The 20,325-nt window shown below is 53.3% G+C and overlaps 9 protein-coding genes and 1 non-coding gene across 10 annotated transcripts; 5 read left to right on the top strand and 5 right to left on the bottom strand.

Annotated features, from left to right (window-relative positions):
- Nucleotides 1–423: 423 nt before the first annotated feature.
- J4E90_003445 (uncharacterized protein) lies at nt 424–1,581 on the top strand (the record flags this gene model as incomplete). Its single annotated transcript, XM_051433014.1, has 1 exon — nt 424–1,581. One exon carries the CDS (start codon nt 424–426, stop codon nt 1,579–1,581), a length of 1,158 nt encoding a protein of 385 aa, XP_051292912.1.
- Nucleotides 1,582–2,015: 434 nt separating this feature from the next.
- On the bottom strand, nt 2,016–4,433 carry J4E90_003444 (uncharacterized protein; the record flags this gene model as incomplete). Its single annotated transcript, XM_051433013.1, has 2 exons — nt 2,016–4,161; nt 4,300–4,433. The coding sequence occupies 2 exons, from the start codon at nt 4,431–4,433 to the stop codon at nt 2,016–2,018; spliced, it is 2,280 nt and encodes a 759-aa protein (XP_051292911.1).
- Nucleotides 4,434–4,937: 504 nt separating this feature from the next.
- J4E90_003443 lies at nt 4,938–5,035 on the top strand. The gene has a single exon. It is a non-coding gene; the product is annotated as a tRNA-Val (tRNA).
- Nucleotides 5,036–6,129: 1,094 nt separating this feature from the next.
- On the top strand, nt 6,130–6,552 carry J4E90_003442 (uncharacterized protein; the record flags this gene model as incomplete). Its single annotated transcript, XM_051433012.1, has 1 exon — nt 6,130–6,552. One exon carries the CDS (start codon nt 6,130–6,132, stop codon nt 6,550–6,552), a length of 423 nt encoding a protein of 140 aa, XP_051292910.1.
- Nucleotides 6,553–6,962: 410 nt separating this feature from the next.
- MDM34 (ERMES complex subunit) lies at nt 6,963–8,768 on the bottom strand (the record flags this gene model as incomplete). The annotated part of the gene is made up of 1 exon (XM_051433011.1): nt 6,963–8,768. One exon carries the CDS (start codon nt 8,766–8,768, stop codon nt 6,963–6,965), a length of 1,806 nt encoding a protein of 601 aa, XP_051292909.1.
- Nucleotides 8,769–11,466: 2,698 nt separating this feature from the next.
- On the bottom strand, nt 11,467–12,497 carry J4E90_003440 (uncharacterized protein; the record flags this gene model as incomplete). The annotated part of the gene is made up of 3 exons (XM_051433010.1): nt 11,467–11,786; nt 11,852–12,119; nt 12,177–12,497. The coding sequence occupies 3 exons, from the start codon at nt 12,495–12,497 to the stop codon at nt 11,467–11,469; spliced, it is 909 nt and encodes a 302-aa protein (XP_051292908.1).
- Nucleotides 12,498–12,827: 330 nt separating this feature from the next.
- On the bottom strand, nt 12,828–14,466 carry J4E90_003439 (uncharacterized protein; the record flags this gene model as incomplete). Its single annotated transcript, XM_051433009.1, has 3 exons — nt 12,828–13,595; nt 13,642–13,704; nt 13,753–14,466. 3 exons carry the CDS (start codon nt 14,464–14,466, stop codon nt 12,828–12,830), a joined length of 1,545 nt encoding a protein of 514 aa, XP_051292907.1.
- A 276-nt stretch (nt 14,467–14,742) lies between these two features.
- On the bottom strand, nt 14,743–15,894 carry J4E90_003438 (uncharacterized protein; the record flags this gene model as incomplete). Its single annotated transcript, XM_051433008.1, has 1 exon — nt 14,743–15,894. One exon carries the CDS (start codon nt 15,892–15,894, stop codon nt 14,743–14,745), a length of 1,152 nt encoding a protein of 383 aa, XP_051292906.1.
- A 1,507-nt stretch (nt 15,895–17,401) lies between these two features.
- Nucleotides 17,402–18,264, top strand: J4E90_003437 (uncharacterized protein; the record flags this gene model as incomplete). Its single annotated transcript, XM_051433007.1, has 3 exons — nt 17,402–17,621; nt 17,680–17,993; nt 18,049–18,264. The coding sequence occupies 3 exons, from the start codon at nt 17,402–17,404 to the stop codon at nt 18,262–18,264; spliced, it is 750 nt and encodes a 249-aa protein (XP_051292905.1).
- A 791-nt stretch (nt 18,265–19,055) lies between these two features.
- On the top strand, nt 19,056–19,973 carry J4E90_003436 (uncharacterized protein; the record flags this gene model as incomplete). The annotated part of the gene is made up of 2 exons (XM_051433006.1): nt 19,056–19,343; nt 19,485–19,973. The coding sequence occupies 2 exons, from the start codon at nt 19,056–19,058 to the stop codon at nt 19,971–19,973; spliced, it is 777 nt and encodes a 258-aa protein (XP_051292904.1).
- Nucleotides 19,974–20,325: the final 352 nt, after the last annotated feature.

The raw sequence follows: 20,325 nt of genomic DNA, 5'->3' as shown, positions 1-20,325 counted from the left end.
GTGTTTACTGTAGCAAACAGATGCGGAAGTTGCATCTCGGGCCCCTCGATAGGGAAGGAGCATATGGCGGCATCTGGAGTTGCACGGGCAGTCACACATGCCGAGTTGCCTTCTCTCCGCTGGTCTTGACTCCCTCGAATTGGTGGCTTGGGGTTGCGCTGATGACCACCGTGCACTCAGGGAGGAGAGGAGCGCTCTGCACGCCCGCGTCATACCCTTACTCACCCCGACTGCGCGACCTCGACTCGACCCTACGCCCCAACCACGCAGAAGCGCAATCACGTCGTCACCTCTGCCATCACCTCTGTCATCACCCCGCCTTTCGCGCCACGAACCTGTACGGTCGCGCATCGCATCGCAAACGACGTCCTCGACCGCACTCAGCGCATGTGATCGCATACACGACCACCGGTCCTACCCAACATGAGCGATTACGACGATGACTACGATGATTACGAAGGCGACTTCTTCTACGTCGAAGACGAATACATGGCCGCCGACGACCTTGCAGAGCACGCCGTCGCCTCACCACCACCAGCGACATGCGGCGACGAGGACATGGAAGACGACTGGGACCGCTTCGACTACTTCAACGACCTCGAGTACGCGTCGGACGGCTACGATGATACCAAGTTTCAAGCGCTTGATGTCAAGGGCGCAAAAGCAGGCTTGAAGAGGAAGCGGACAGTGAAGAGCGCACCAGCCAGGAAGAGATTGGCCAAGGATAGCGTGAACACACATTCAGAGGCAACACCGCTGGGACATTCGCCTATAGTTTGGCGCTCACAGGCGAGCCGTGGAACTAAGCCCAAGACCCTCGACGACAACGCGCAACCATATGCTTTGTTCAAGAACTGGAGGGAGAAGCTCGCAGACATACCAGAATGGGCGAAAGGCTCACCACCAAGCTCACCAGGAGCGCTATCTTCGCGGCCAGGCAAAGGAAAGGCAAAGATGGCCTTTGTCACCGAGCCCGCATCGCCCCCATACGACGATGACGAAGACATCGACGACGAAGGTGACGACGGCATGGACCAGGGAGAAGGCGGCATACCACAGGACGCGCTATTGGCAGCATTGCAACGGCAACTCGCTGCTACTGGCGGACCGCTCACCGGCATGGACTCCCAACAGCTGCTCGAGTTTGCCATGCGCATGGCAACAGACAATGACGCGGGTGATGATATCGCAGGCGAGATGGCAGAGGCAATGCTAGGTGGGGAAGAGGACGAAGACGATGCGGAAGCAGAAGAGAAGCTTCTTTCGTGGGTAGCCCAACAGCGCAACGGGAAGAACGGAGAGACCACTGCGGAAGAAGAGGACGACACGATGGAAGGGACAACGCAACAGCCCCCATCACCGCCTTCATCCGACCTCAAACGCAGCGTTCATGTCGCCGAGACCAACACAAGCAAGTCCTCTCTTAAGCGGAAGGCAGAAGACGAGCCTACCGTCGAAGGCTCTACAAAGGTGCTCAAGAAGAAGGCAACACGGTCTTTCGATGCGCCCACAGCAGCAAGTCAGGCCAAAGCCGCTCCGTCGCGACCGACGACGCGGTCAAAGGCTGGGAAGCGCAAGTGAATACGGCCTGCATGATTGATCGCGGACAACAGGAGCATCGGCTTGCGTCATTGGCATATGTTTGACTACGGGTTTTCTCTTCTTTCTTTCTTTCTTGCATACGACACTTGTATACTACTTCCACAATGGACGAGATGATATGAGATATGGGGAAATCGGCCGGCTATCTTCGCAACCCTTTGCGGTATGCAAGGCATGTCACTTGCACGTATGGATAGCATAGCCTAACTTTCTCACGGAATGGCTTGAGACCCCACTGACGAACATCCTATTGACGTTCCGTATGAGTGAGAATTTTGACCTTCGAGTATGAAACTTCGTTGGAGGCGTTCAGAGGTTTTGAACAATATAACCAGATAGGATTTGCTGTTTCTTACAAAACCCATGCTTCATGATACACAGTCATTCGCCTTCCAACGATTAAAACACCTCAACTAGAACAACATGCCCAGCTCATTAGAATCAAACCCCATACCCTCAAATCCAAGCCCCTGAGCATTCCACCCCATATCCAGCGGCAAAAACCCATTCCACAACGCCGCATCATCCGCCGGCGCGTTCCCCCCACCACCACCCACCGCAAACTCATTAACAGCGCCCAAATCCGTCCATCCAAAATCGCCCATCTGCTCCGTAAGCGCCGGACTCTCCCCCGTCCCGTTACTACTCGCCTGCGGACTCGCGCCCACAATAGGATGTTGAGGGAACCCATTCTGGTCAACTGGATTACTGGCAATATGCGTGCCCGGGTGGCGGAAAGAAGAGCGACTCGCTTTATCTTTCTTTGGCACTTTTGCCCAGAGGAGCTTGAGGAGTTGTGAGTAGCGGGAGCCGGGGTGCTGGATGCCAGCGCCGGCTCCTACGGCGCTGCGCTCGAGGCGGGCGACGGTTTCGTTGATCATGGCGCGGATGGCGCGGTCTTCGTCTGCGCTTATGACGCCGGTGCAGCGGGCGCGGTAGAGGAAGACGCCGGCGTAGACGAGGTAGAGGTAGTATCTCAATGGCATGAAACGAAGGGAGCGCTCTGGATCGACAAAGTTGTTCACGGTTGTGAGAATCGCTTTTGCGGCGTCGAGACCCTCATAGATGAAGCGCGCGTCGCCTACTGCGCCGACGTTATTTACGAAGACGCGCTGGGGGACTTGCATGCGGCCGTTTGCCATGGTGGCTGGTGTGCCGACTACGGGGTCGGTGGATGTAGATGAGGAGGGTAGTGCGCGCAGGACGGTGGCTTGGAAGGCGAATGCGTTGGTGTAGAGACGGAGGTAGTCGTATGACATGAGTAGACATGCTTTGAGCGGTGGAGAGCATGTCAATGTGCCCCATACGCTCTTCCACCCGTAGATCGCTGACCGGAAATCGTCGATGAATTTGATGTAGCTGCCGCTCATCTGCGATCGAAAGCTTGAGCTCGGGTTCGAATACAAAGTATCGTGGACATTGCTGAAGAGTTGCGTGAGTTCAAGATTCGCTTGGAAGATGGAAGCATGGTCCTCTTCGTTCGGGCTCTTGGGGATCAACGATGGGTAATCCTCTCTTCGCAGCGTTGTCAAAGGCCCCGGTCCACGCGACCAGAACGCCTTCCCGATTCTGATGCTAATATGACGGTCAGACACATATGCCGCCGTCCAGATGAGGCGCTTGCGATGATGGTCCGGATCCTTGCCCTGATCCACGAAGCGGAACGAGTACCGATCGAGAGCAAGGAAGTACGCGATCCTCAGAGCAAGACCAACATGCATCCAGCTCTCCTTGTCTTCCTCGCCCTTTCCAACCTTGCCAGAACCACGCTGTGTATACGGCGCCCACTCAGCGAGCAGGAGTAGAGCTTCTACTGCTTCGATGCCAGCATCGCCTCCCGCTGCCAACGTCGAGACAAGGCTCTTCATGTGCTCGGAACAGGCTTCGTAGATGTGCGGTTCGTCGACGAGGTCTTTGGAAGCGATGAGGAGGATGGCTGTGAGGAGGTGTTTCTCGTTGTTCACCATGTCTGATAGACGCGATGTTTCGAAGGCGTGCGCTGGCGCGAGTGGGTAGTATGGATGGTACTGCTGTTGGAAGCGCACAAGTAGCTGGCATAGAGAATGCACGGTAAGTATTCCGCGGTCTAACAACGGGTATGAGAAGGACAGCGGCGCAGGCATGCTGAGAGATGACCCTCGCGCATGTCCTATGCTGTTGTTCCTACCCGTCCCGTTGATCTCGTCATTCGAGCTCGACTCCCCAGCAACCCTCGCGAGTATGCCCAGCGCATCCGACGGATTCTGCAGATTTGAAAAGGGTAGTTCATCGGTATTCGAGGAGCCAGAGCGCGATGCTTGGAGCTCTTCGCCGAAAGGCTGTACGCCTGGGTCTTGCGACCATGTTGTTCCGAGATTGCCCAGCGTGTGAAAGCTTCCTTCGGGTGCGGTATTCGCCAGCGATGGGAGCGGCTGTTGTGGTAGCGATTCAGATTGCGACTGCGATTCATCGACGCGTTTCTTCTTGCGCTCGCGTCTTCCGCCGCGGTTGCTGCCACCTAGTACGCATTCGAGGTTGTCGCGCTTGCACCTTAGGCATGGTATCGAGTTGTCGGAGTCGCTGCAACGCCACGTTAGAACTACATACGATATGCAAGCGCATTTCGCGTCGCGACACAAGCTGTCCACGCGCAAACTTCAATCCAAGCAAGCTTCAAATCGCCGACGCGCAAACAAACAAGAAACCTCAGCCACTTACAGCAAACACCGACTCTTCCTCTTCCTGCAGTTCAGACACGCAATCTGCGTCCTCTTGATCTTCGAAGCTTCATCCTCATCCGGGTTGGTGGCCGCCTGCGCGCCAGCAGGCTGTTGTGGGGCATTTGCTTCCATGCCTCATCTCGAAGCAATGCGTCGTGTCGGTGTTTGAAGCTGTCGGGAATTGTGGGCACCTTAACAAAACGCGGGGACGGCAACGTTGGCATCGGTTATTGCTGGTATCGGGCCGAAGTCGTGAGCGGACATGGGCTTTTCAGTTCTCAAGGTCATCCCATGGTTTGCGGATCGTGGCAAGGGTTGGATATGGTTTGCTGATCTTCAAGATCCAGCTGCACTGGAAACGTAGTGACTATCATGGTAATGATGGCGTTTGGTGTTCTTGTCCGCCCGGGTAAAGGTAGGTTCGTGATCGCGCACCGCCGGCCCCTGACCCAACCACGTCTGCTCAGTGACATGTATTTCCCCACTTTGACCGTAGAACGCTTAGCTTTTCGGCCCAAATATCGAAATCCACTTCTTCATCGTCGTTGGCGCGTCTTGTAAAAATCGTACCACGCAAAAGTACATTGTTCGACTTGGTACATTATTTGGTCTTTTTGGCCAAAGTTCATCAAGCAAGGCTCGTTGGTGTAGTTGGTTATCACGTCAGTCTAACAAAGGCCCTCAAAAGCCCGTTAGTACACTGAAGGTCCGGAGTTCAAACCTCCGATGAGTCAAAGCCCAAGGGTTTCAGTGTATTAGTTCTGCGTTAGCGCAGGGCTATTCTTTTTGCCAGTCTAAGCTTCTGCAGTTGGCGAATCAGCAGATTCTTTGCCCATCTTTGACTGATAGCAGGATCATCGTTATCCAGAGTATACTGCAGGATACAAGTTGATACTGCCTAGAACTATGTCCTGTGTTCTCTTTTTTTGCACTATTATTTGCGGACGTTGGAGACTTGCCATACGTGAAAGAACAGTTACACTTTCGCAGTGAATCTGACGTCTGAGTTTCAGGTAGGTTGGCGTTCCCTTATTTTCGTTTCGTAGATCAGCGTTCTCTCCTCTTCATTTCGTACAACATCCGGTGGTACACCATCCGAAGACACATCATCCGAAAGGCACAACATCGGAAGGCCGCATGCAAGGCACCGACCTAGGTCAGATTGGCAAGCTCCAGTTATATAGCCGCTACTGTTCTGGTTATCGCATTTTCACATGCGCGTACGTCGTGGTCTATCATCCAACAACGGTCGCTGCCGCGTCTACCTATAGGTCCTCGTGCCATATCAAACGCCACAGCAACCTTCTACTGCAACAACACGACTCAGCCCTTGTCATCTCTCACAAAGACACGTATCAGTACATGCAATTCTTTTCTCGATCTTTACCACGCTAGACCGTCGTCGGCCCTATAGCGGCGTAGATGACGCTCTAAGGATAAATGTTGGAACCTTCCACGATTGGGACCCATAGCTTTCGAAATCAACCGGTAGTAACCGACGGTAACTAGCTGGATAGCTAATAGGCGATACGGACGTAAGATTTGGTAAGGCAATCTAGTGGCGATTATTCAGCTTTCTGTCGGATGGCTACTACAGTAGAACAGTTGTGATATAAAGAGGGAGGTTGCTGCTCGTATCTCATCACCACAACAACAACAATCTTTAAGCTGTCACTTCTATACTGGAGTCGTCGTCTCGATTTCCTTTTTCATCATCACTTAAAAAGCACATCTACTTCGACACACCGTCCAACCATCCCACACCAACGTAACAACTCCCTGACTCTCTCTTCAAAACCACCACGCCTAACAATTCACCCTACAGACAATGTCCTCCGCCCTCCTCCCCCACCTGACCCGCTTTACGGAGTTCATAAACAGCGGCGACGTCGCCATCGGAAAAGAAGTCATCTCACCTAACGCAACCTTCCACGTCCCCTTCGGCGGCCCTCCTCTCCAAGGTCTTGACGGCTACCTCCAAATCCTGGGCATGATGCGCAGCGCCTTCCCCGACATCCAATGGACGATCAAAGAAACCATTGCCGAGGGCGACAAAATCGTATGTCGCTTCGAAACACGCGGTACACACAATGGACCCTTTATGGGCGTTGCTCCTACCGGAAAGAGCATTTGCATGACAGCGCTCAACATTTACCGGTTTGAGAATGGCCAGATTGTGGAGGAGTTGGGACAGCCTGATATTTTTGGGCTAATGGTGCAGATTGGTGCTATTCCTGTGCCAGGACCTTGATGGTTGTGAAACAGAGTAATGAGAAAAGATGTCAGGTACACCGAATATGCTGTTGTGAAGATGAGAGTGATTTGATATGTACTCTTCGTAGCGACGCATACGTCGCCTTCGGTAATGAGATTAGTAGTCTGATATGTAAAAGCGACGATACTACATCGCGCTTGCCCTCTTCCTCTCCACGCTCTTCTATGCACCGCTCATTATGTTTAGAGCCCCACTAACCCCCTAAGTTATATACTCAAGTTGATCCAACGATAACGAGCTTTTCCCAATCCTGATACGCCAATGCTAACAAGCAGTTTGATAAACAAAAGAAACAACAAGTGATGGACAAAAATAACATGCAAGAACTAATATGTACGAAGACGGTACGTCGTGAAAATCTTCATGGCTCATAACTTCATCATTGCTTACGCAACGTAAGCGGGCGGTGCTTCGATCTCATCGTCGCTCTGCCAAAAGCCTCCTGTGGGTGCTGTCTTCGTCCGTGTGTGTGATGGTCGCCGAGACGATCGGTCCTTTTCTTCTTGGACCTTGCGAGCAATCTCCTGCGCCATCTTCGTCATCCATGCTTGTTCGAGGATGCCGCCGGAGCTGGCCATGACGTCAGCGTTCGGTGGGGAAGAAGTACGCGGCGGCGAGCACAGGGCTGAGAGCGATGAGACTTTGTCAAAAGACAGGGAGCGGAGGAGCGGCGAGGTGGATTGCTGTGCTTGGCGTAGCTTGTTGCGCGACAGCGGCGGACGTCTGGAAGAGGTGTGGGATATGAATGGGTCTTCGAGGTGAGCGGCTGGTGGGGTCTTTTGCTTCGATTTGCCAGGCTTCGATGACTCTGAGAGGACTGGCGCAGGGGCGAGAAGAGGGCCAAAAGCAGGAGGTTCTTCGGGTATCCGTTTTGGCGTACCGATGTCCAGACTGCCACGTCTACTCTCAAAGCGCATGCCAGGTTGTGCGGGGCTCGTTGGTGGGGTAGCGAGTTCCTCCTCTGCCTCTCTTTCCTCTGGTATGACGCTCGATGTCTCGGAGGCGTATGCGCTGGGCAAAGGGGTGTTGGCGCCTGTAGAGACGCCCGAGTCGACGCCGTCCTTTTTACGTAGATCAACAACACGCTTCTTCCGTTTCCGCATGCCGCCAGTGCGAGAGCGACTTGAGCCAAGACTGAGCCCCGCCGATGTCGAGTACGCCGATGCCATGGTGGGTCGCGAGCTCAGCGTCTCGTTGCCTGTGCTGCCAGACGCGACTGACGAAGCGCCAGACTTGAGACTGCCAAACGTCGACTGTATCCTTGACAAACTGCCTTGTGTGAGTGCCGGTGTCGCAGCACCAGACTCGGGCCTATCTGGGTGACCTGCCCACGCTCGAAAGACGGCATCGCGAATGCCAGGTGTGAAGAGGGAAAGGGTTCGTTGCGATTCGGAGAGGGCGGCTAGGCGAAGGATGTTCTTCTGGGAGAAGGAGGCGTGGATCTCGCCAGAGTCGAGCGACAAGGCCGAGATTTGGGCTTCGTCTAATGGATTGCCGAACGCATCGACAGCGTCTTGTGGCGGCGATGCGAGGGGATCGATGGCTGCGGTGGTATCGTTGGCGCTCTCTAGTCGCTCTTCTGTTTCGATTTCCTGGTACTCGGGCGACAGCATGCGTAGTGACAACCTGTGAATGATAGCTGGCAAATCTTCCATGAACAAGACACGCAATTGGCCCTCAATCTCCTTTTGCAGGTAGTCGCGCACAAAGGGGATTGAGTCAAACGTCGACGAGACCTTGAGCGAATCCAGAGGGTCGTTCCTGAAGACCAGCGTCAAGCCCTTTTGTTTGGAGAAGACCAAGATAACGAAACCGGACAGTCGGATATTAGACAGTGTGATTTGCAACGGTATAGTCAAGCCCGATGACGCTGCCAGCGGCTGCGGTGACGCAAAGTCTGGCTTGTTGGACAGATACGTCTTGAGCGGATTTGCCTGGACCTTTGTTTTGAGCGTCAGAAACGCGTCGCCCGCATACGACATCTTGAAGATGCCCCTGAACCGGTCCTCAGCCAGGTCTCCAATCTCCAGTATTTCGAGCTCGGGCGGGGTGGTGCCGAGATTGAGCTCGGTGACGATGATGTCGTCGACGATAATCGGCGGCTTGGGCGACTTGTTGAGAGCCGTCGTCAGCATGTCGCGCGCCCTCGACGTGTCGGCTATCAGCGGCGACCAGTTGAAGTTGAAGGCCATGGTGGGTGGTTGATGCGTGGAGCGTCGACGTGGTTACCGCGCGGGTGTTGGGGATTGGCAGATGATGCTGCTGTCGCGTGCATTCGCCATGCGATCACACGAGGCCAATTCTGGGGGGTGGGCGTATTTCGGACGGGACGGGCGGGGTGACGGGCGGGTAGTGAATATTGCGGGCGGTGTGGGCAGGTATAGATGGGCGTGTCGTGGTGGAGAGACCGTGGGAGCACATGCGGCACTCGAGGGGATTTTCCGGGTGAAAGGTACCGACGTCAAGGATGATGCCGCCAACTTTTTACACAACCGCTCGTCGGCCGTGCGCAGACAAGCACCCGCTCCTCGCATCCGGTTTAGTCTACCTGAACATCGCGACTGGCGGTGAAGAGCCTGGAGCCGTTGTATGCACGTCTACGTTACAGACTAGCATCCCGCTGCGAGTGATTCGCTGCCACCACTGCCACCTTGATCGACAAGTTTCAAAAAGCCCTACGTCTAGCCACATGTCAACACAATATGCTTCCATCGCTGCCGTTTGGCTTGTCAGGTACTAATTTCCCCATCTTCGCTATAGCCCAGCTACCCCAGCAGCTCCACGCCGTCGAGTAGGAAATTGCCCAATAATAGCAGCGGCCGATTGTCTGAATCACCATCCGAGCTTTGGCAGGCAGATCTGCCGTGCGCGGGTACATCATCTGTAGTCGTGAAATTTGTTTTCATGCATCCGTCGTTATCGCAGGTGGTTGGTACACGTGGATGACCTGGCGACCTTGGAACTGAGACAACACACACATTTCTTCAGTCACGCGCATCCTGATACTCGGCCCATTACAACGCTGCGCCTTGATCCTCCTTGAGCAGCTTCTCCACAGCGTCCACCTTGTCCTTGAATCCTTGCTTCTTGTCGGTCCTGCTCCCCACACGAATATCGCTCTGAATCCTCACAATCCCATTCTGATGCAGCATCGCATGGCATTGCCCTATGACCCGCATAACGTCGTCCCACGAGCCCTCTAACCATAATTAGCATGCACATTCAAGAATGTTCCATATACCCCTCCACCTTCCAAGCCACCAGGCCCGCATACCGGCCGAGAAGAGGGTTGGCTCGCACGCGAGAGCGTACAGAATTCAGAAGGTGGGGTGTGTGCAGGCACATACCAACTGTTGTCCCCGCGGAATGCATCGAATAATCCAAGCCGCTTTTCTTGAGGAGCCGCTGCACTTCCGCGACTTCCTTGGATACCGATGCTGTGGGGGTGCCCAGGGGGATCAGACAAAAGTCTGCAATGCACGCTGGCGGGGTCGCAAGACTGGTGAGGTCGTCCGAGGCTGACATGATGTAGTTCTGTTATTGCAGCTGTGGGGTATATGCAAAAGGAAAGTCTTGAAACAAACGGTCGTTGAATGAGTCCGGGTATTGTAGGGTGACGTCCGAATTCGGTGTTCGTCGGAACTTCAGCACCGAGCTCGCTACACTGCCTGCGCAACAACATGCCGATGCAAGCAGAAGAACTACTACGACCAATTAGCTGATGTGCGGGTTGTGAAGGATGTGAGATTTTAGATTTTACAAATGCACAAGGGGGTAATTACACATATCAGCTGCCACCTATGTGTCCATGGCTCTTATCTAGGTAAACTTCGCGATACATTCAGCTCCCATCAAGATATACATACCTATGATGCTTCATGAACTCCAGGAATCTGTCTCGTTCTTTGATCCATAGAAGAATTCCAGTCCTATATCGACCAAGCAAACAACCCACCACCACGCGACCCCAACAACTTCACGCCAGCACACTCATCCGTCACACTACCAAGCAAACGATATGTCGCATCCCGTTTCCCAAGCAAGCATCTAACAACCTAGGTACTCTGTCACTCCTACTCTCCCGCAATCCTCCACCATGCCACCGCACTTCACCCCCATCATACCCCCTCACATAGCCCCTCGACTATCTAGGCCCATCACAATACCGACAAGCCATCTCGGCGACAATGTCGGCATCCACCAAGACCGGTGGCGACCCTCCGATAATCATATCGATGGGTCCCGCAACTACTATCGTGACTACCATAAACGCAACACCCACTACCCCAACTGATTTGGAGACTTTCCCCATAGTCACGAGACCGGATCCTGTCACTATAGTACCCTCATCGATTCACGCGGGAACGACAACATCGACTACTAAGACTAGAGATGACATGTCAACTTCTGTGATGCCCACTACATCTACTGTTACAACGCCCCCTCTAGACCCATCGTCCAGTCTACAAACAACTCTCTTCTCATCTTCGTCTGATGCAACTCTCTCTTCATCCACCGCACTACCCTCAATTACATCGGAGCCTGACCGCGGTCTTAGTGTGCCAGCATCAATCGGTCTGGGTGTTTCTACGGGCGTTATTGCGATTTGTGTAATAGCCAGTGTGTTGTATGCGATATACGGCCGGCAGCTGAGAGATATGTGGAGGAACACTGGACGTGGTATCGGGGGGACGGATGGGAGGAGGTGGTGGAAGAGAGGGAGACGGGATAGTTTTTGATTTTGATTGGGTGTATTTGGATAGGTGTTCATACCTCCACCAAAGACATGAAGAACTCGATTTCCTTCCAAGCTCAGCCTTGACTTGACCCATTTGTGAAGCCGACTCAATCATTCCCTAGCTACCACCTGATCCATCGAGCGCGCCCACTCTAGACCTCAATATCCGGTAGCTGCCCCGGCAAACCCGCCGGACTATCCTCCAAAATCCTCTCCTGACAAAATACCTGGTCATTGGCAGTCAAGACCCACATGAAGCTCTCCCACAAAGTGAAGACCACCTTCGAAATCTTCTCGTACTCGGGGATGAAAGAACCCAAAGGTATGCCCGAAAACTCCGCGAGGGCAAGCACCATAGTCTGAGCAAATGCCTCTTCAAGAGAAATCTGAGACGTAGGGTTCATCACCGCGGTCGCGTTGTTTTCGACGAGGTCAGACCACGTCTGATCGGACCACATGAGAGTACCGGAACCTATGTGGAGTGGGACGTGGTTAGCAGCGATAAGAAAAAGCTACAATAAAGAGCGAGATACTTACTCCAGATTCCAAAACCTCCGCCTACGTACTGGCCCATTGACCTTGCGGACTCGGCGATGATATTGTGTAGGCTGGCTTGCCCTTTCCAGACAATGGTGTCGTAGTCGTTGTAAATATCTCGGCCGCCCTTGTCGTCGGCTGGCAGCGCGATGAAGTGGCGGTTGAAGCGTCGCAAATTGACGGGAATCAGGCCGATGTAGAAGTTCATGAGGTCGGGTTGGTACCAAGCGTCCTTGTGGCGGCACATGACCCATGGTTTCTCATAGCACTACCGACTCATTAGTACACCGTCATTTAACCACAGTAGACATCAGTTCAGACTCACATCTTCGTACTCAACCTCGAACATCTCAATGTCTTCGACTTTGTAGCCTTCTTTAGTGAAGATCTTCTTGCACGCGTAGTTGATCTTGCTGTCGTTCCACATTGTGACCACGTTTACTGTCTGGTGCTTGAGCTGTTTGACCAGGTACTCTCTTATGTCCAAAACTGGAGGGTTGAGAGTGGGCTTGTCGACGGGTATGGGCTTGTCTTTGTGGCTGAGAAAGACTGGCATCGGGTCGTTGGGGTCTCTTGCGGGGGCTGTACCGACAGCGACGCTGGTGAGTGCGGCAAGGCATAGAAAGATGGCTCTGGGGACCATCATATTGAGCAGATGGATCGTTTTTTGCTTGATTGTAAGCCTTATGTGATGAGGTCGAGACGGAAAGTGTGGTGTAGGAAGGTTTGTTACTGAGAAAGACGGGCATGATATAGATCTCACCTGTGCTCAAGACGGCGCTAGTGGTATCTGCAATGCGATGCTGACCGCTGAGGTGTGAGACTGAGATGGCGGTCGAGGTGAGAGAGATTACATCTTCTAGTGATAATCGAACAGCAATTACAGGACCATGCGCATCCCGATGGGCTCAAGAACGTAACAATCCATTTCGAAGAAACCCTACACTCCCGCAGAGAGCACAAAGAACCTACAGCACTAAGCACTCGCAGCAACTATCCCACCGCGTGTGATGTGAGGTCTTGCAGCGATCTTGTCCTCCAAGTCTAGCAACGAGAACCGAGGCCTGCGATAAGTGTAGCCCACGAAGGCACCTTTCTTCCTGATCTCCAGAACAGTTTGGCTGACATCTGGATCCCGAAGAAGCTTGTCACGGGGTCGTTTCTTTTCCCGTTTGCGTCTCTTCATGTCCCGCAATGACTTAGCGAACCCTTCTTGAGCGGGCGTAGCTGCACCATCATGCTGGGCAGCCGGCTGGGCCGGGGACGTAGCATCATCCTCACCATCTTGAAATTCTACCGCAGGGTCTGCCAGCCCTCCGAGAGCTTCGTAGCTTGAAGAGTCGAGATGATCAGACGCGCTCATTATCTCGGCCTCGTCGTCGAAGTATTTGGTAATCGGCTGACCGCCGTGAACGCGTGGTACGAATGGTGGACGAGTCAGATGCAGTTGTGACCACTGAATGTTGCGGAAGAACGGGTGGGACTTAATGTCTTCGGCATCGTTGGGGTAAACAATATGACCGGTGGTGTTGACGTTACGATTGCGGCGCGCACCAGCAGCTTTGTCGCGGAGGACCCAGTCGTTCTCACGGTATCGCTTAGCTGAGAGACGATCTTGTCTGTCCTCGAGCAGTCGCATCATGAGGTCGATTGCGTTGCGTGAAACTGGCATGAGTGGGACGCGGTCGATGTTGGGACGGGCATAACGTTGGTCAGATGGGAATCGCAGCCACCTCCTATGATCCTGCGCGAGTTAGCACCAGAACGCAGCGTATCATAGCCAAACCTACGAGTATGCGCATCTTCGTAGCTTGGCGGTTATCGCAGAAGAAGGGCGTGCAGCCGTAAAGGCACTACGAAATCGTCAGTGTAAACAAGCATAACATCTCATGCCCACATACCTCGTATAATATGATACCAATGCTCCACCAGTCACAGCGACCGTCGTAGCTTTCGCCTCGTATGACCTCTGGTGCCATATATTGGCTCGTACCAACGACACTCTTGGCGAATTCACGCCTCTGCTCTCGATTTAACCAGTCGATGATAGGTCCATGCGTTGAGGCTTGTCTGGTATGGTAACGACCGCGGGCCGCTGCGCTTCCATTGACGAGATTCATGGTCTTGTGAGCGTCTGATCGATCCTTGTCTTCTTCAACGTCTTGTGCGTCGCCTTTGACATGTAGATCCAAGTCGCGGAGTAGACCATATCGTTGCTCATTGTAGTAAGTCTGGTTGTGAGCCCAATGTCCATCAAAGGCGAGGCCAAAGTCGGAGATCTTGAGATGGCCAGACGAAGTGATCAAGAAGTTGTCGGGCTTGACATCGCGATGGATCCAGTTCATCTTGTGTGCCTCCTCGATGCACAGTATCATCTCTGCGAGATACCACTTCGCGACGTTCTCATCAAGGATATCTTCACGAAGAAGGAGGCCCAGAAAGTCGCCGCCCATCATGTATTCCATGACGAGATAGAGGTTGTTGTTGTCCTGGAAAGCAGAAATTAGGGGAACTACCCATCGCGAATTCTCTGACGCGACTAGAAAGTCTCGCTCTGCTCGCAAATGTCCCTCTTGGCTATTGCGAAGCATATCCGACTTTCTGATGACCTTCATGGCGAAGACTTGCTTTTGTCTGCGGATGGTCGGGGAAGGTCTATCAGTTTTTGGCGTCAATGAGCCGTCGAGATATCCCATACTGCAGCTGCTTCCGCGTAGACTGCCGCAATTGTCACTCTTCTCGCGAACGAGACGCACAACACCGAAGCTACCTTTCCCGAGGACTCTTACGATGTCGTAATTGGAGATGTGTACGCCTTTCATCGTCTGACGCGCTAGTGTATTCGACTTCATGACACGGGTTTGACGCAGATGATGTGTCTCTGCAAGATACTATTCTCGCCTTTTGGAGTGACGTTGCTCGTTCGGTATGGCCATGGTGAATACCTTCCGCTCCATTTGGCGGCGACGCATAGATCGTGGTGTAACCTTGGTACCGAGAAGCTGATTGAAGTGTGACTCGAAGAAGATCTTCGCCGCTGCTGCATTCTCGATGGTCGCAACGGAAGGCTCACACAGTCGCGGAGCGTCTTGACGTGGAAAGACAAGGAACCTTGGAGGCAAACGTTCTGGGGTCGCCTCACAATAGAGCGCAGGTTGATTGTCGGTTACATGACGACCGTTCTGACTTCGATAGGTGGTTTCAGCAGACAGCGGCGCACCTGAAGAGACCAACGATGTCGGTGCAGTGGACTGGCTCAGCGGTGCGACGCTGCTGGAGGGGCTCAGGACACTTGATGGAAGCGAAGGGACCTCTGACATGGCGCTTTTGGGCGAGGTGGTAGTTCGCTGGTCATCGCTTGGATGCTTGAAATGGTCTGTTCGAACCATTGGCCGAGAGCTCAGCTTGGGTCGACGCACCACCGTATCGTTGTTCATTAGGGCGTTGGAGATCTTGGCGGTGAGTTGCTGGGAGAGACTTGGTGTCGACCAGCTTGTTGTCATGGGTGTAGGAGGCGGAGTGCGGGTTCTTGGTATAGGTTCTGATTCGCCATCGAAGACGGCAGCGTTTGTGAGTTGGAGTAACGATGAAGAGTCCGGATCTAGGGAGAGAGCTGGTAGAGTCATAGGTACATCGGGAACGACAGGGCATTGTAGAGGAGAGTTGGAGTAGGAATTGATGTTATCGACACGTGGTACGTCTGCTAGTTTGTTGACCGTTGACCCAGTGCTACCAAAGGTAGCCTCGCCGGAGCTGGGAGCGGAACCTGTTGGTACTATCAGTAGAAGCCAAGAGGTACCAGGCAGAAATGGGTAGCAACTCTTGCCATTGCGGAAGATTGAGAAGATTCTGATGCTTCCACGACGAAGTGTAGTAAAGGTACGGCTAGCAGGGGTGCTGTTGCGCCCCTGTAGGTTCTTCGTGGAGCCGCTGGAGTACCCTTCTGCTGATCGCTCGATGACGCGAACCTTGCCTTTATCACGAGATAGTTGTATCGCGTTATGGGCTTCCTTTCTCTTCCGCGCTGGGACGAGCGACAACATGTCAGTAGCTCTGGTGTCGGGTGATGATCGAAGTTAAAATCGAACTGAGTAATAATGTTCGATGAACGCCGCGGTCATCGAAGAATATCGATGCAGGACGGTTGGTGACAAGCAGAGCCAGAAAGACCTGTCAGGTGGATACTGTTTACACCAGCGATATTGGAAAGCATGACTTGAGTGACGAGGCAAGAGGCCCCATCGCAGGAAGGTGGCCAGGGTCTCTCAGTGCTCGAGGAAGGCGCTCATGGCACCACACCTGGCAGCATCAACAGCGGTCGTACCTCACGCAGCCGCTATCCCGGACGCCAGAATCAACGAACCCGTGCACCCTGCGTCCAACACGATCGACAATCTCATGGCGCTTGGCTAAAGCGATGCTTGTTCACTGCTAACCCCAGTGCGCAAAGATGTTCGTTCGACTCAAGCAAGGGGAGTACGAATGCGGTACCTCGCGCCGTATAGACAGGCACTAGCAGCGAACCGCAGGAAAGATGGCACTGCGCGGATGGTGTGCTGGTGCGCTCGGCACGACGCGGGCCCAGAAGGAATGCCTTTTCAAGCAATTGGTTATTGCGAATGGAGGCTTCGTTCGTCCCGGCGCAGTGGACACTTCCAAGCGACCAGGGGCGGCGAAACAAGCTCCCAATCAGCATCCTCGACACTCGGCCTTCCCCAGCTGTCGCACTGCAGCCCTCATGCAGCGATATGAGGATAGAAACATGCGCATGTTGACGGCTGGGGATTATATTGCGGCGAGGGCGTTGATCGCCGTCCGTTGGGGGCCAGTGGCGGCTAGCTGACTGTGCGCGCGGTTGTCTGCGTCTTTCAGCATTCTTCTCCCACGAACACAGACGTCGCCTACGCGGTGTAGCTGCGGCGTTTCAAGATTCTGCATCACGCCTTGGTCACACTATCACGGCCGAGTCGCGCGGATGAGGGCATTTTTCAGATCCGGAAACCTTCCTCGCTGTCTGCTGGTGGGCATGTGGACTCTGGAGTAGTTGGGCGCTTAGAGGTGCCTGGCCGGACTGCCGAGACTCTGCAAAGTCATCACACGCCTCTGCAAATCAGAGGCGCCATGCGCATGGCCACCTCGGACGCTATTCGCTCCGCCGACAGAGGCTTTCCCTCCCGCCCGACAAGACCTGCATACGCGAAGCTCAGTGGTCGCTGGCCCCTGTAGATTCAATATGCTAGCGACGTGCCTATTCGCTGCCTACTCAATGCTTCGAGGGCTGACATGCAAAGGCTGGCCATGCTGGCGGGCCCATTTTGCTCTGTTCATTCGCCTGAAGCGTCTCTTTGGCGAGCAATGCCATGGTTGCACGAGGCCCTCGAGGCCAAGTCCCGTAATCCATAAGTGCTGATGCCCCCCGCCACCGCACGCTGCCCGTTCTGCGTCGACTACCATCAAATCGTGTACCCCAAAGCTGACGGGTCACTGAATCGTTAAAGACAAGGACTTCCGCTACGCAACAGTCTTTGCTTTCCACATCGCACCGCCAAAATGTTTCGTTTTACCGAGCTCGTTTTTATCGCCGCTACCTGGTCACTCGCTACTGCACATACCGTTATCGTCTACCCAGGATGGAGAGGAAACAACATCCACACCAACGGAACTAAGTCTGACACAGACCCATCGATTCCAGATGGCTCGATCGGTATCAACTATCACGAAGACACCGGCACATATGGATTTCCATACGGCATGCAATGGATGTACCCATGTACGTTTTCCCGATTGGGTATTCCGCGCAGGAGGAGATAATTAACATGAACTTCTAGGTGGTGGCATGCCAATGTCGCAAAATCGCACAAAGTGGCCGGTGAACGGCGGCGCCGTCGCAATCCAACCCGGATGGTTCCCAGGCCACTCGCTCGCCATGTTCTACGTCAACATGGGTTACGGCAACGAACCGCTAAACTACTCGCACACGATGGTGCCAGTCTTCCAGATTACAGGGCCTACAAACCAAGAATACCCCGGTTCCTTCTGTCTACCGCAAGTCCCATTACCTGCCAACTACACACCCCAGGTTGGAGACAACGCGACTATCCAGATTATTGAGCTTGCGCAACACGGCGCTGCTCTTTACAACGTGAGTGCAAACGCCTGAACATGACAGCCGCATAGTTGCTAATAGATTTCAATAGTGTGCCGACATCACTTTCGCCGAACCAGAGGATGTTCCCGAAGTCAACAGCTCAAACTGCGTTAACACAACAAACGTCGACGACCACATTGGCTTCCAAATCGTATACTCGACAACATCATCGCCAGCGCCACACAACATGGTCGTCAATACCTATGCATCAATCATAGTACCGGCAATGCTTGCAGCGGCGTCGTGGATTACATGGGTTGTCTAGTGTACGAACCTGACTTTTATCCGCGAATATAGTCTTTTTATGGGCAAGGAGTTTTGGCGCGAAAGATATCCGGTCTCTTTTGAAGCGACGATCTCGATTTGGAGCGTACACGGTGGTTTGATCTGGGTGGTTGGTGGACCAGCTGTTCAGCAGCTATGACGGTCTTTCTTAGGGGCACATAACACGTTACTGTGCGGTATGATGTACAGAAGCTACACATGCAATACCATTCAATATCCCAATACTTGCATTTCCACTTGTCGCTCACTTGTAAGCCATATGCTGTCATGCTTATACCGACTGCAACAAAGAATAGCTTGTGTATCTAAGCCGTCAGCAGGAGGCCTGATCCGCGTGCGCAACCCCGACATGAGCGGATGGCTTGAACTACAGCTGCAGGCCAGATAGCAGACCCCTAATCAAGAGAGGCACAGTTCCCAAACGATCTTTACTGTAGTTTGCGGGCCACAGCCAAGGTCGCCGCCATTCCGCCTCGGAAATCCCGTTCCGAGCCTCCCTTTCCCCACTAAAACCCAACCAGACCCTGGCCTCTCACGATGATTTTCTACGCGCCCAGGTGGTCCCCTTCCCGTCATCGCCTCGCCCTCGATACTTTGGCCACGCCTTACTTACGCGCCCATGCAAGCCGCACCTTAAGTCGACGACGTGACGATCGGTGTACCTTTTTTGTGCGGTGTGCGTCATTGTGGGTTTGAGGTGCGCTTGTGGTGAAGGGAATGTGCGTTTTGGTTTTTGCCAAGACCGAGTAAAGAAAGGTGTAGTGGGGAGATATGAGTAAGAAAGGAAGAGGCCGCGTTAAGAGGAAGGAGGTGCAGAGTGAGGATGGGTGGACTGTTATTACCCATGGCTTGGCGAGTATCTCGCTTGATGGGAATGGGAAGAAGGAGGCAGATACTGGGTCCTTGCCTACGAGGATTGTGGAGGGACTAACAGCGGAGAAATTATTGGACGATTTTCGCCTCCTTCAAGAGCGGTGGGAAGATACGCTGCTTTCGAAGCAAGTCAAAGAGATTGTGGAGAAGAGGAGCGCTGATGGCAAATGGGGTGTTGAAGAAGCGGTATGCATTGGCATCGGCAGTTTCAGTCGGGACTGGGCGCATCGGTGGAGGAGTCTTTGGCAGCTTGTACTGTTTGTTGATGTAGTCGGGCGGCGTATGTCATCGTCTCTATCTGTTGCATGTACCCGAACTGATTATAAGATAGTCAAAGAAGAGAACAAGGACATCAAGATACAGTGCTTCGCCCAAGACCCAGCCTTCACAGCCCTCGACATCGAATTCCTATCTCACCTCTCCATCACGGTCCTCGACTCCGATCTCCAAGTCCATATCACGTCCAAATCCTTCGTCTACTCGCCGTTCGTGGACTGGTTCCTTCTCCTACCGACGTTCCTCAAATCGAAAGACCCGGTGTTGTATGTAGGCAACGAGATTCTGGATGACTATAGTGTATATGCGCAAACGAAGGAGAAGAAAGAGCGATTGGAGGAGTGCAATGAGGTGGGTAAGAGGTGGGTAAAAGGCAGGGAAAAGGTGGCGCTAAGAGAGTTCGAAAAGCATGGGAATGCGTTGAATGGGATGGTTGTGTATTTGAGGAATTGTGATGAGGACGCAGAGGAAGAGGAAGATACAGAGGCGAAGCTTGGAGAAGAAGATAACAAAGAGGCGACTCCCAAAGAAGAGATCTAGCCTATCATACGGATACAACCACCCGTGGATGTATTAATTGCAAGCCTTGGCTTCAATTGGTCCCCAACCTTGGTACGCAGCAAAAGTTCGGAAATCTCAACCAAAGTACATTCCTTGGAGGCTAGCATACAATATGTACATGAGGCCTTCATCTCGCTCAACTTATACTTCAAAACCTTAAGACCTTGACTCGCAACCCCCGTATACAACTCTAGATCTACTCTTAGCCGAGATCGCAACTTCCACACCAGGCGACACCAAAGCCTGAAGACTAACGCTTGCGAATACCGAAGGCATCGGAAAACGATGTCTCACAAAAGCCAAATGCGTGTGCGATTAGAGAACACATCGT

The sequence above is a fragment of the Alternaria incomplexa genome, assembly GCF_024043165.1.
Source record: "Alternaria incomplexa strain BMP 0042 chromosome Unknown scaffold_4, whole genome shotgun sequence".
Classification (NCBI taxonomy): Eukaryota; Fungi; Ascomycota; class Dothideomycetes; order Pleosporales; family Pleosporaceae; genus Alternaria; species Alternaria incomplexa.
This window is presented reverse-complemented; position numbering and strand designations above follow the sequence as displayed.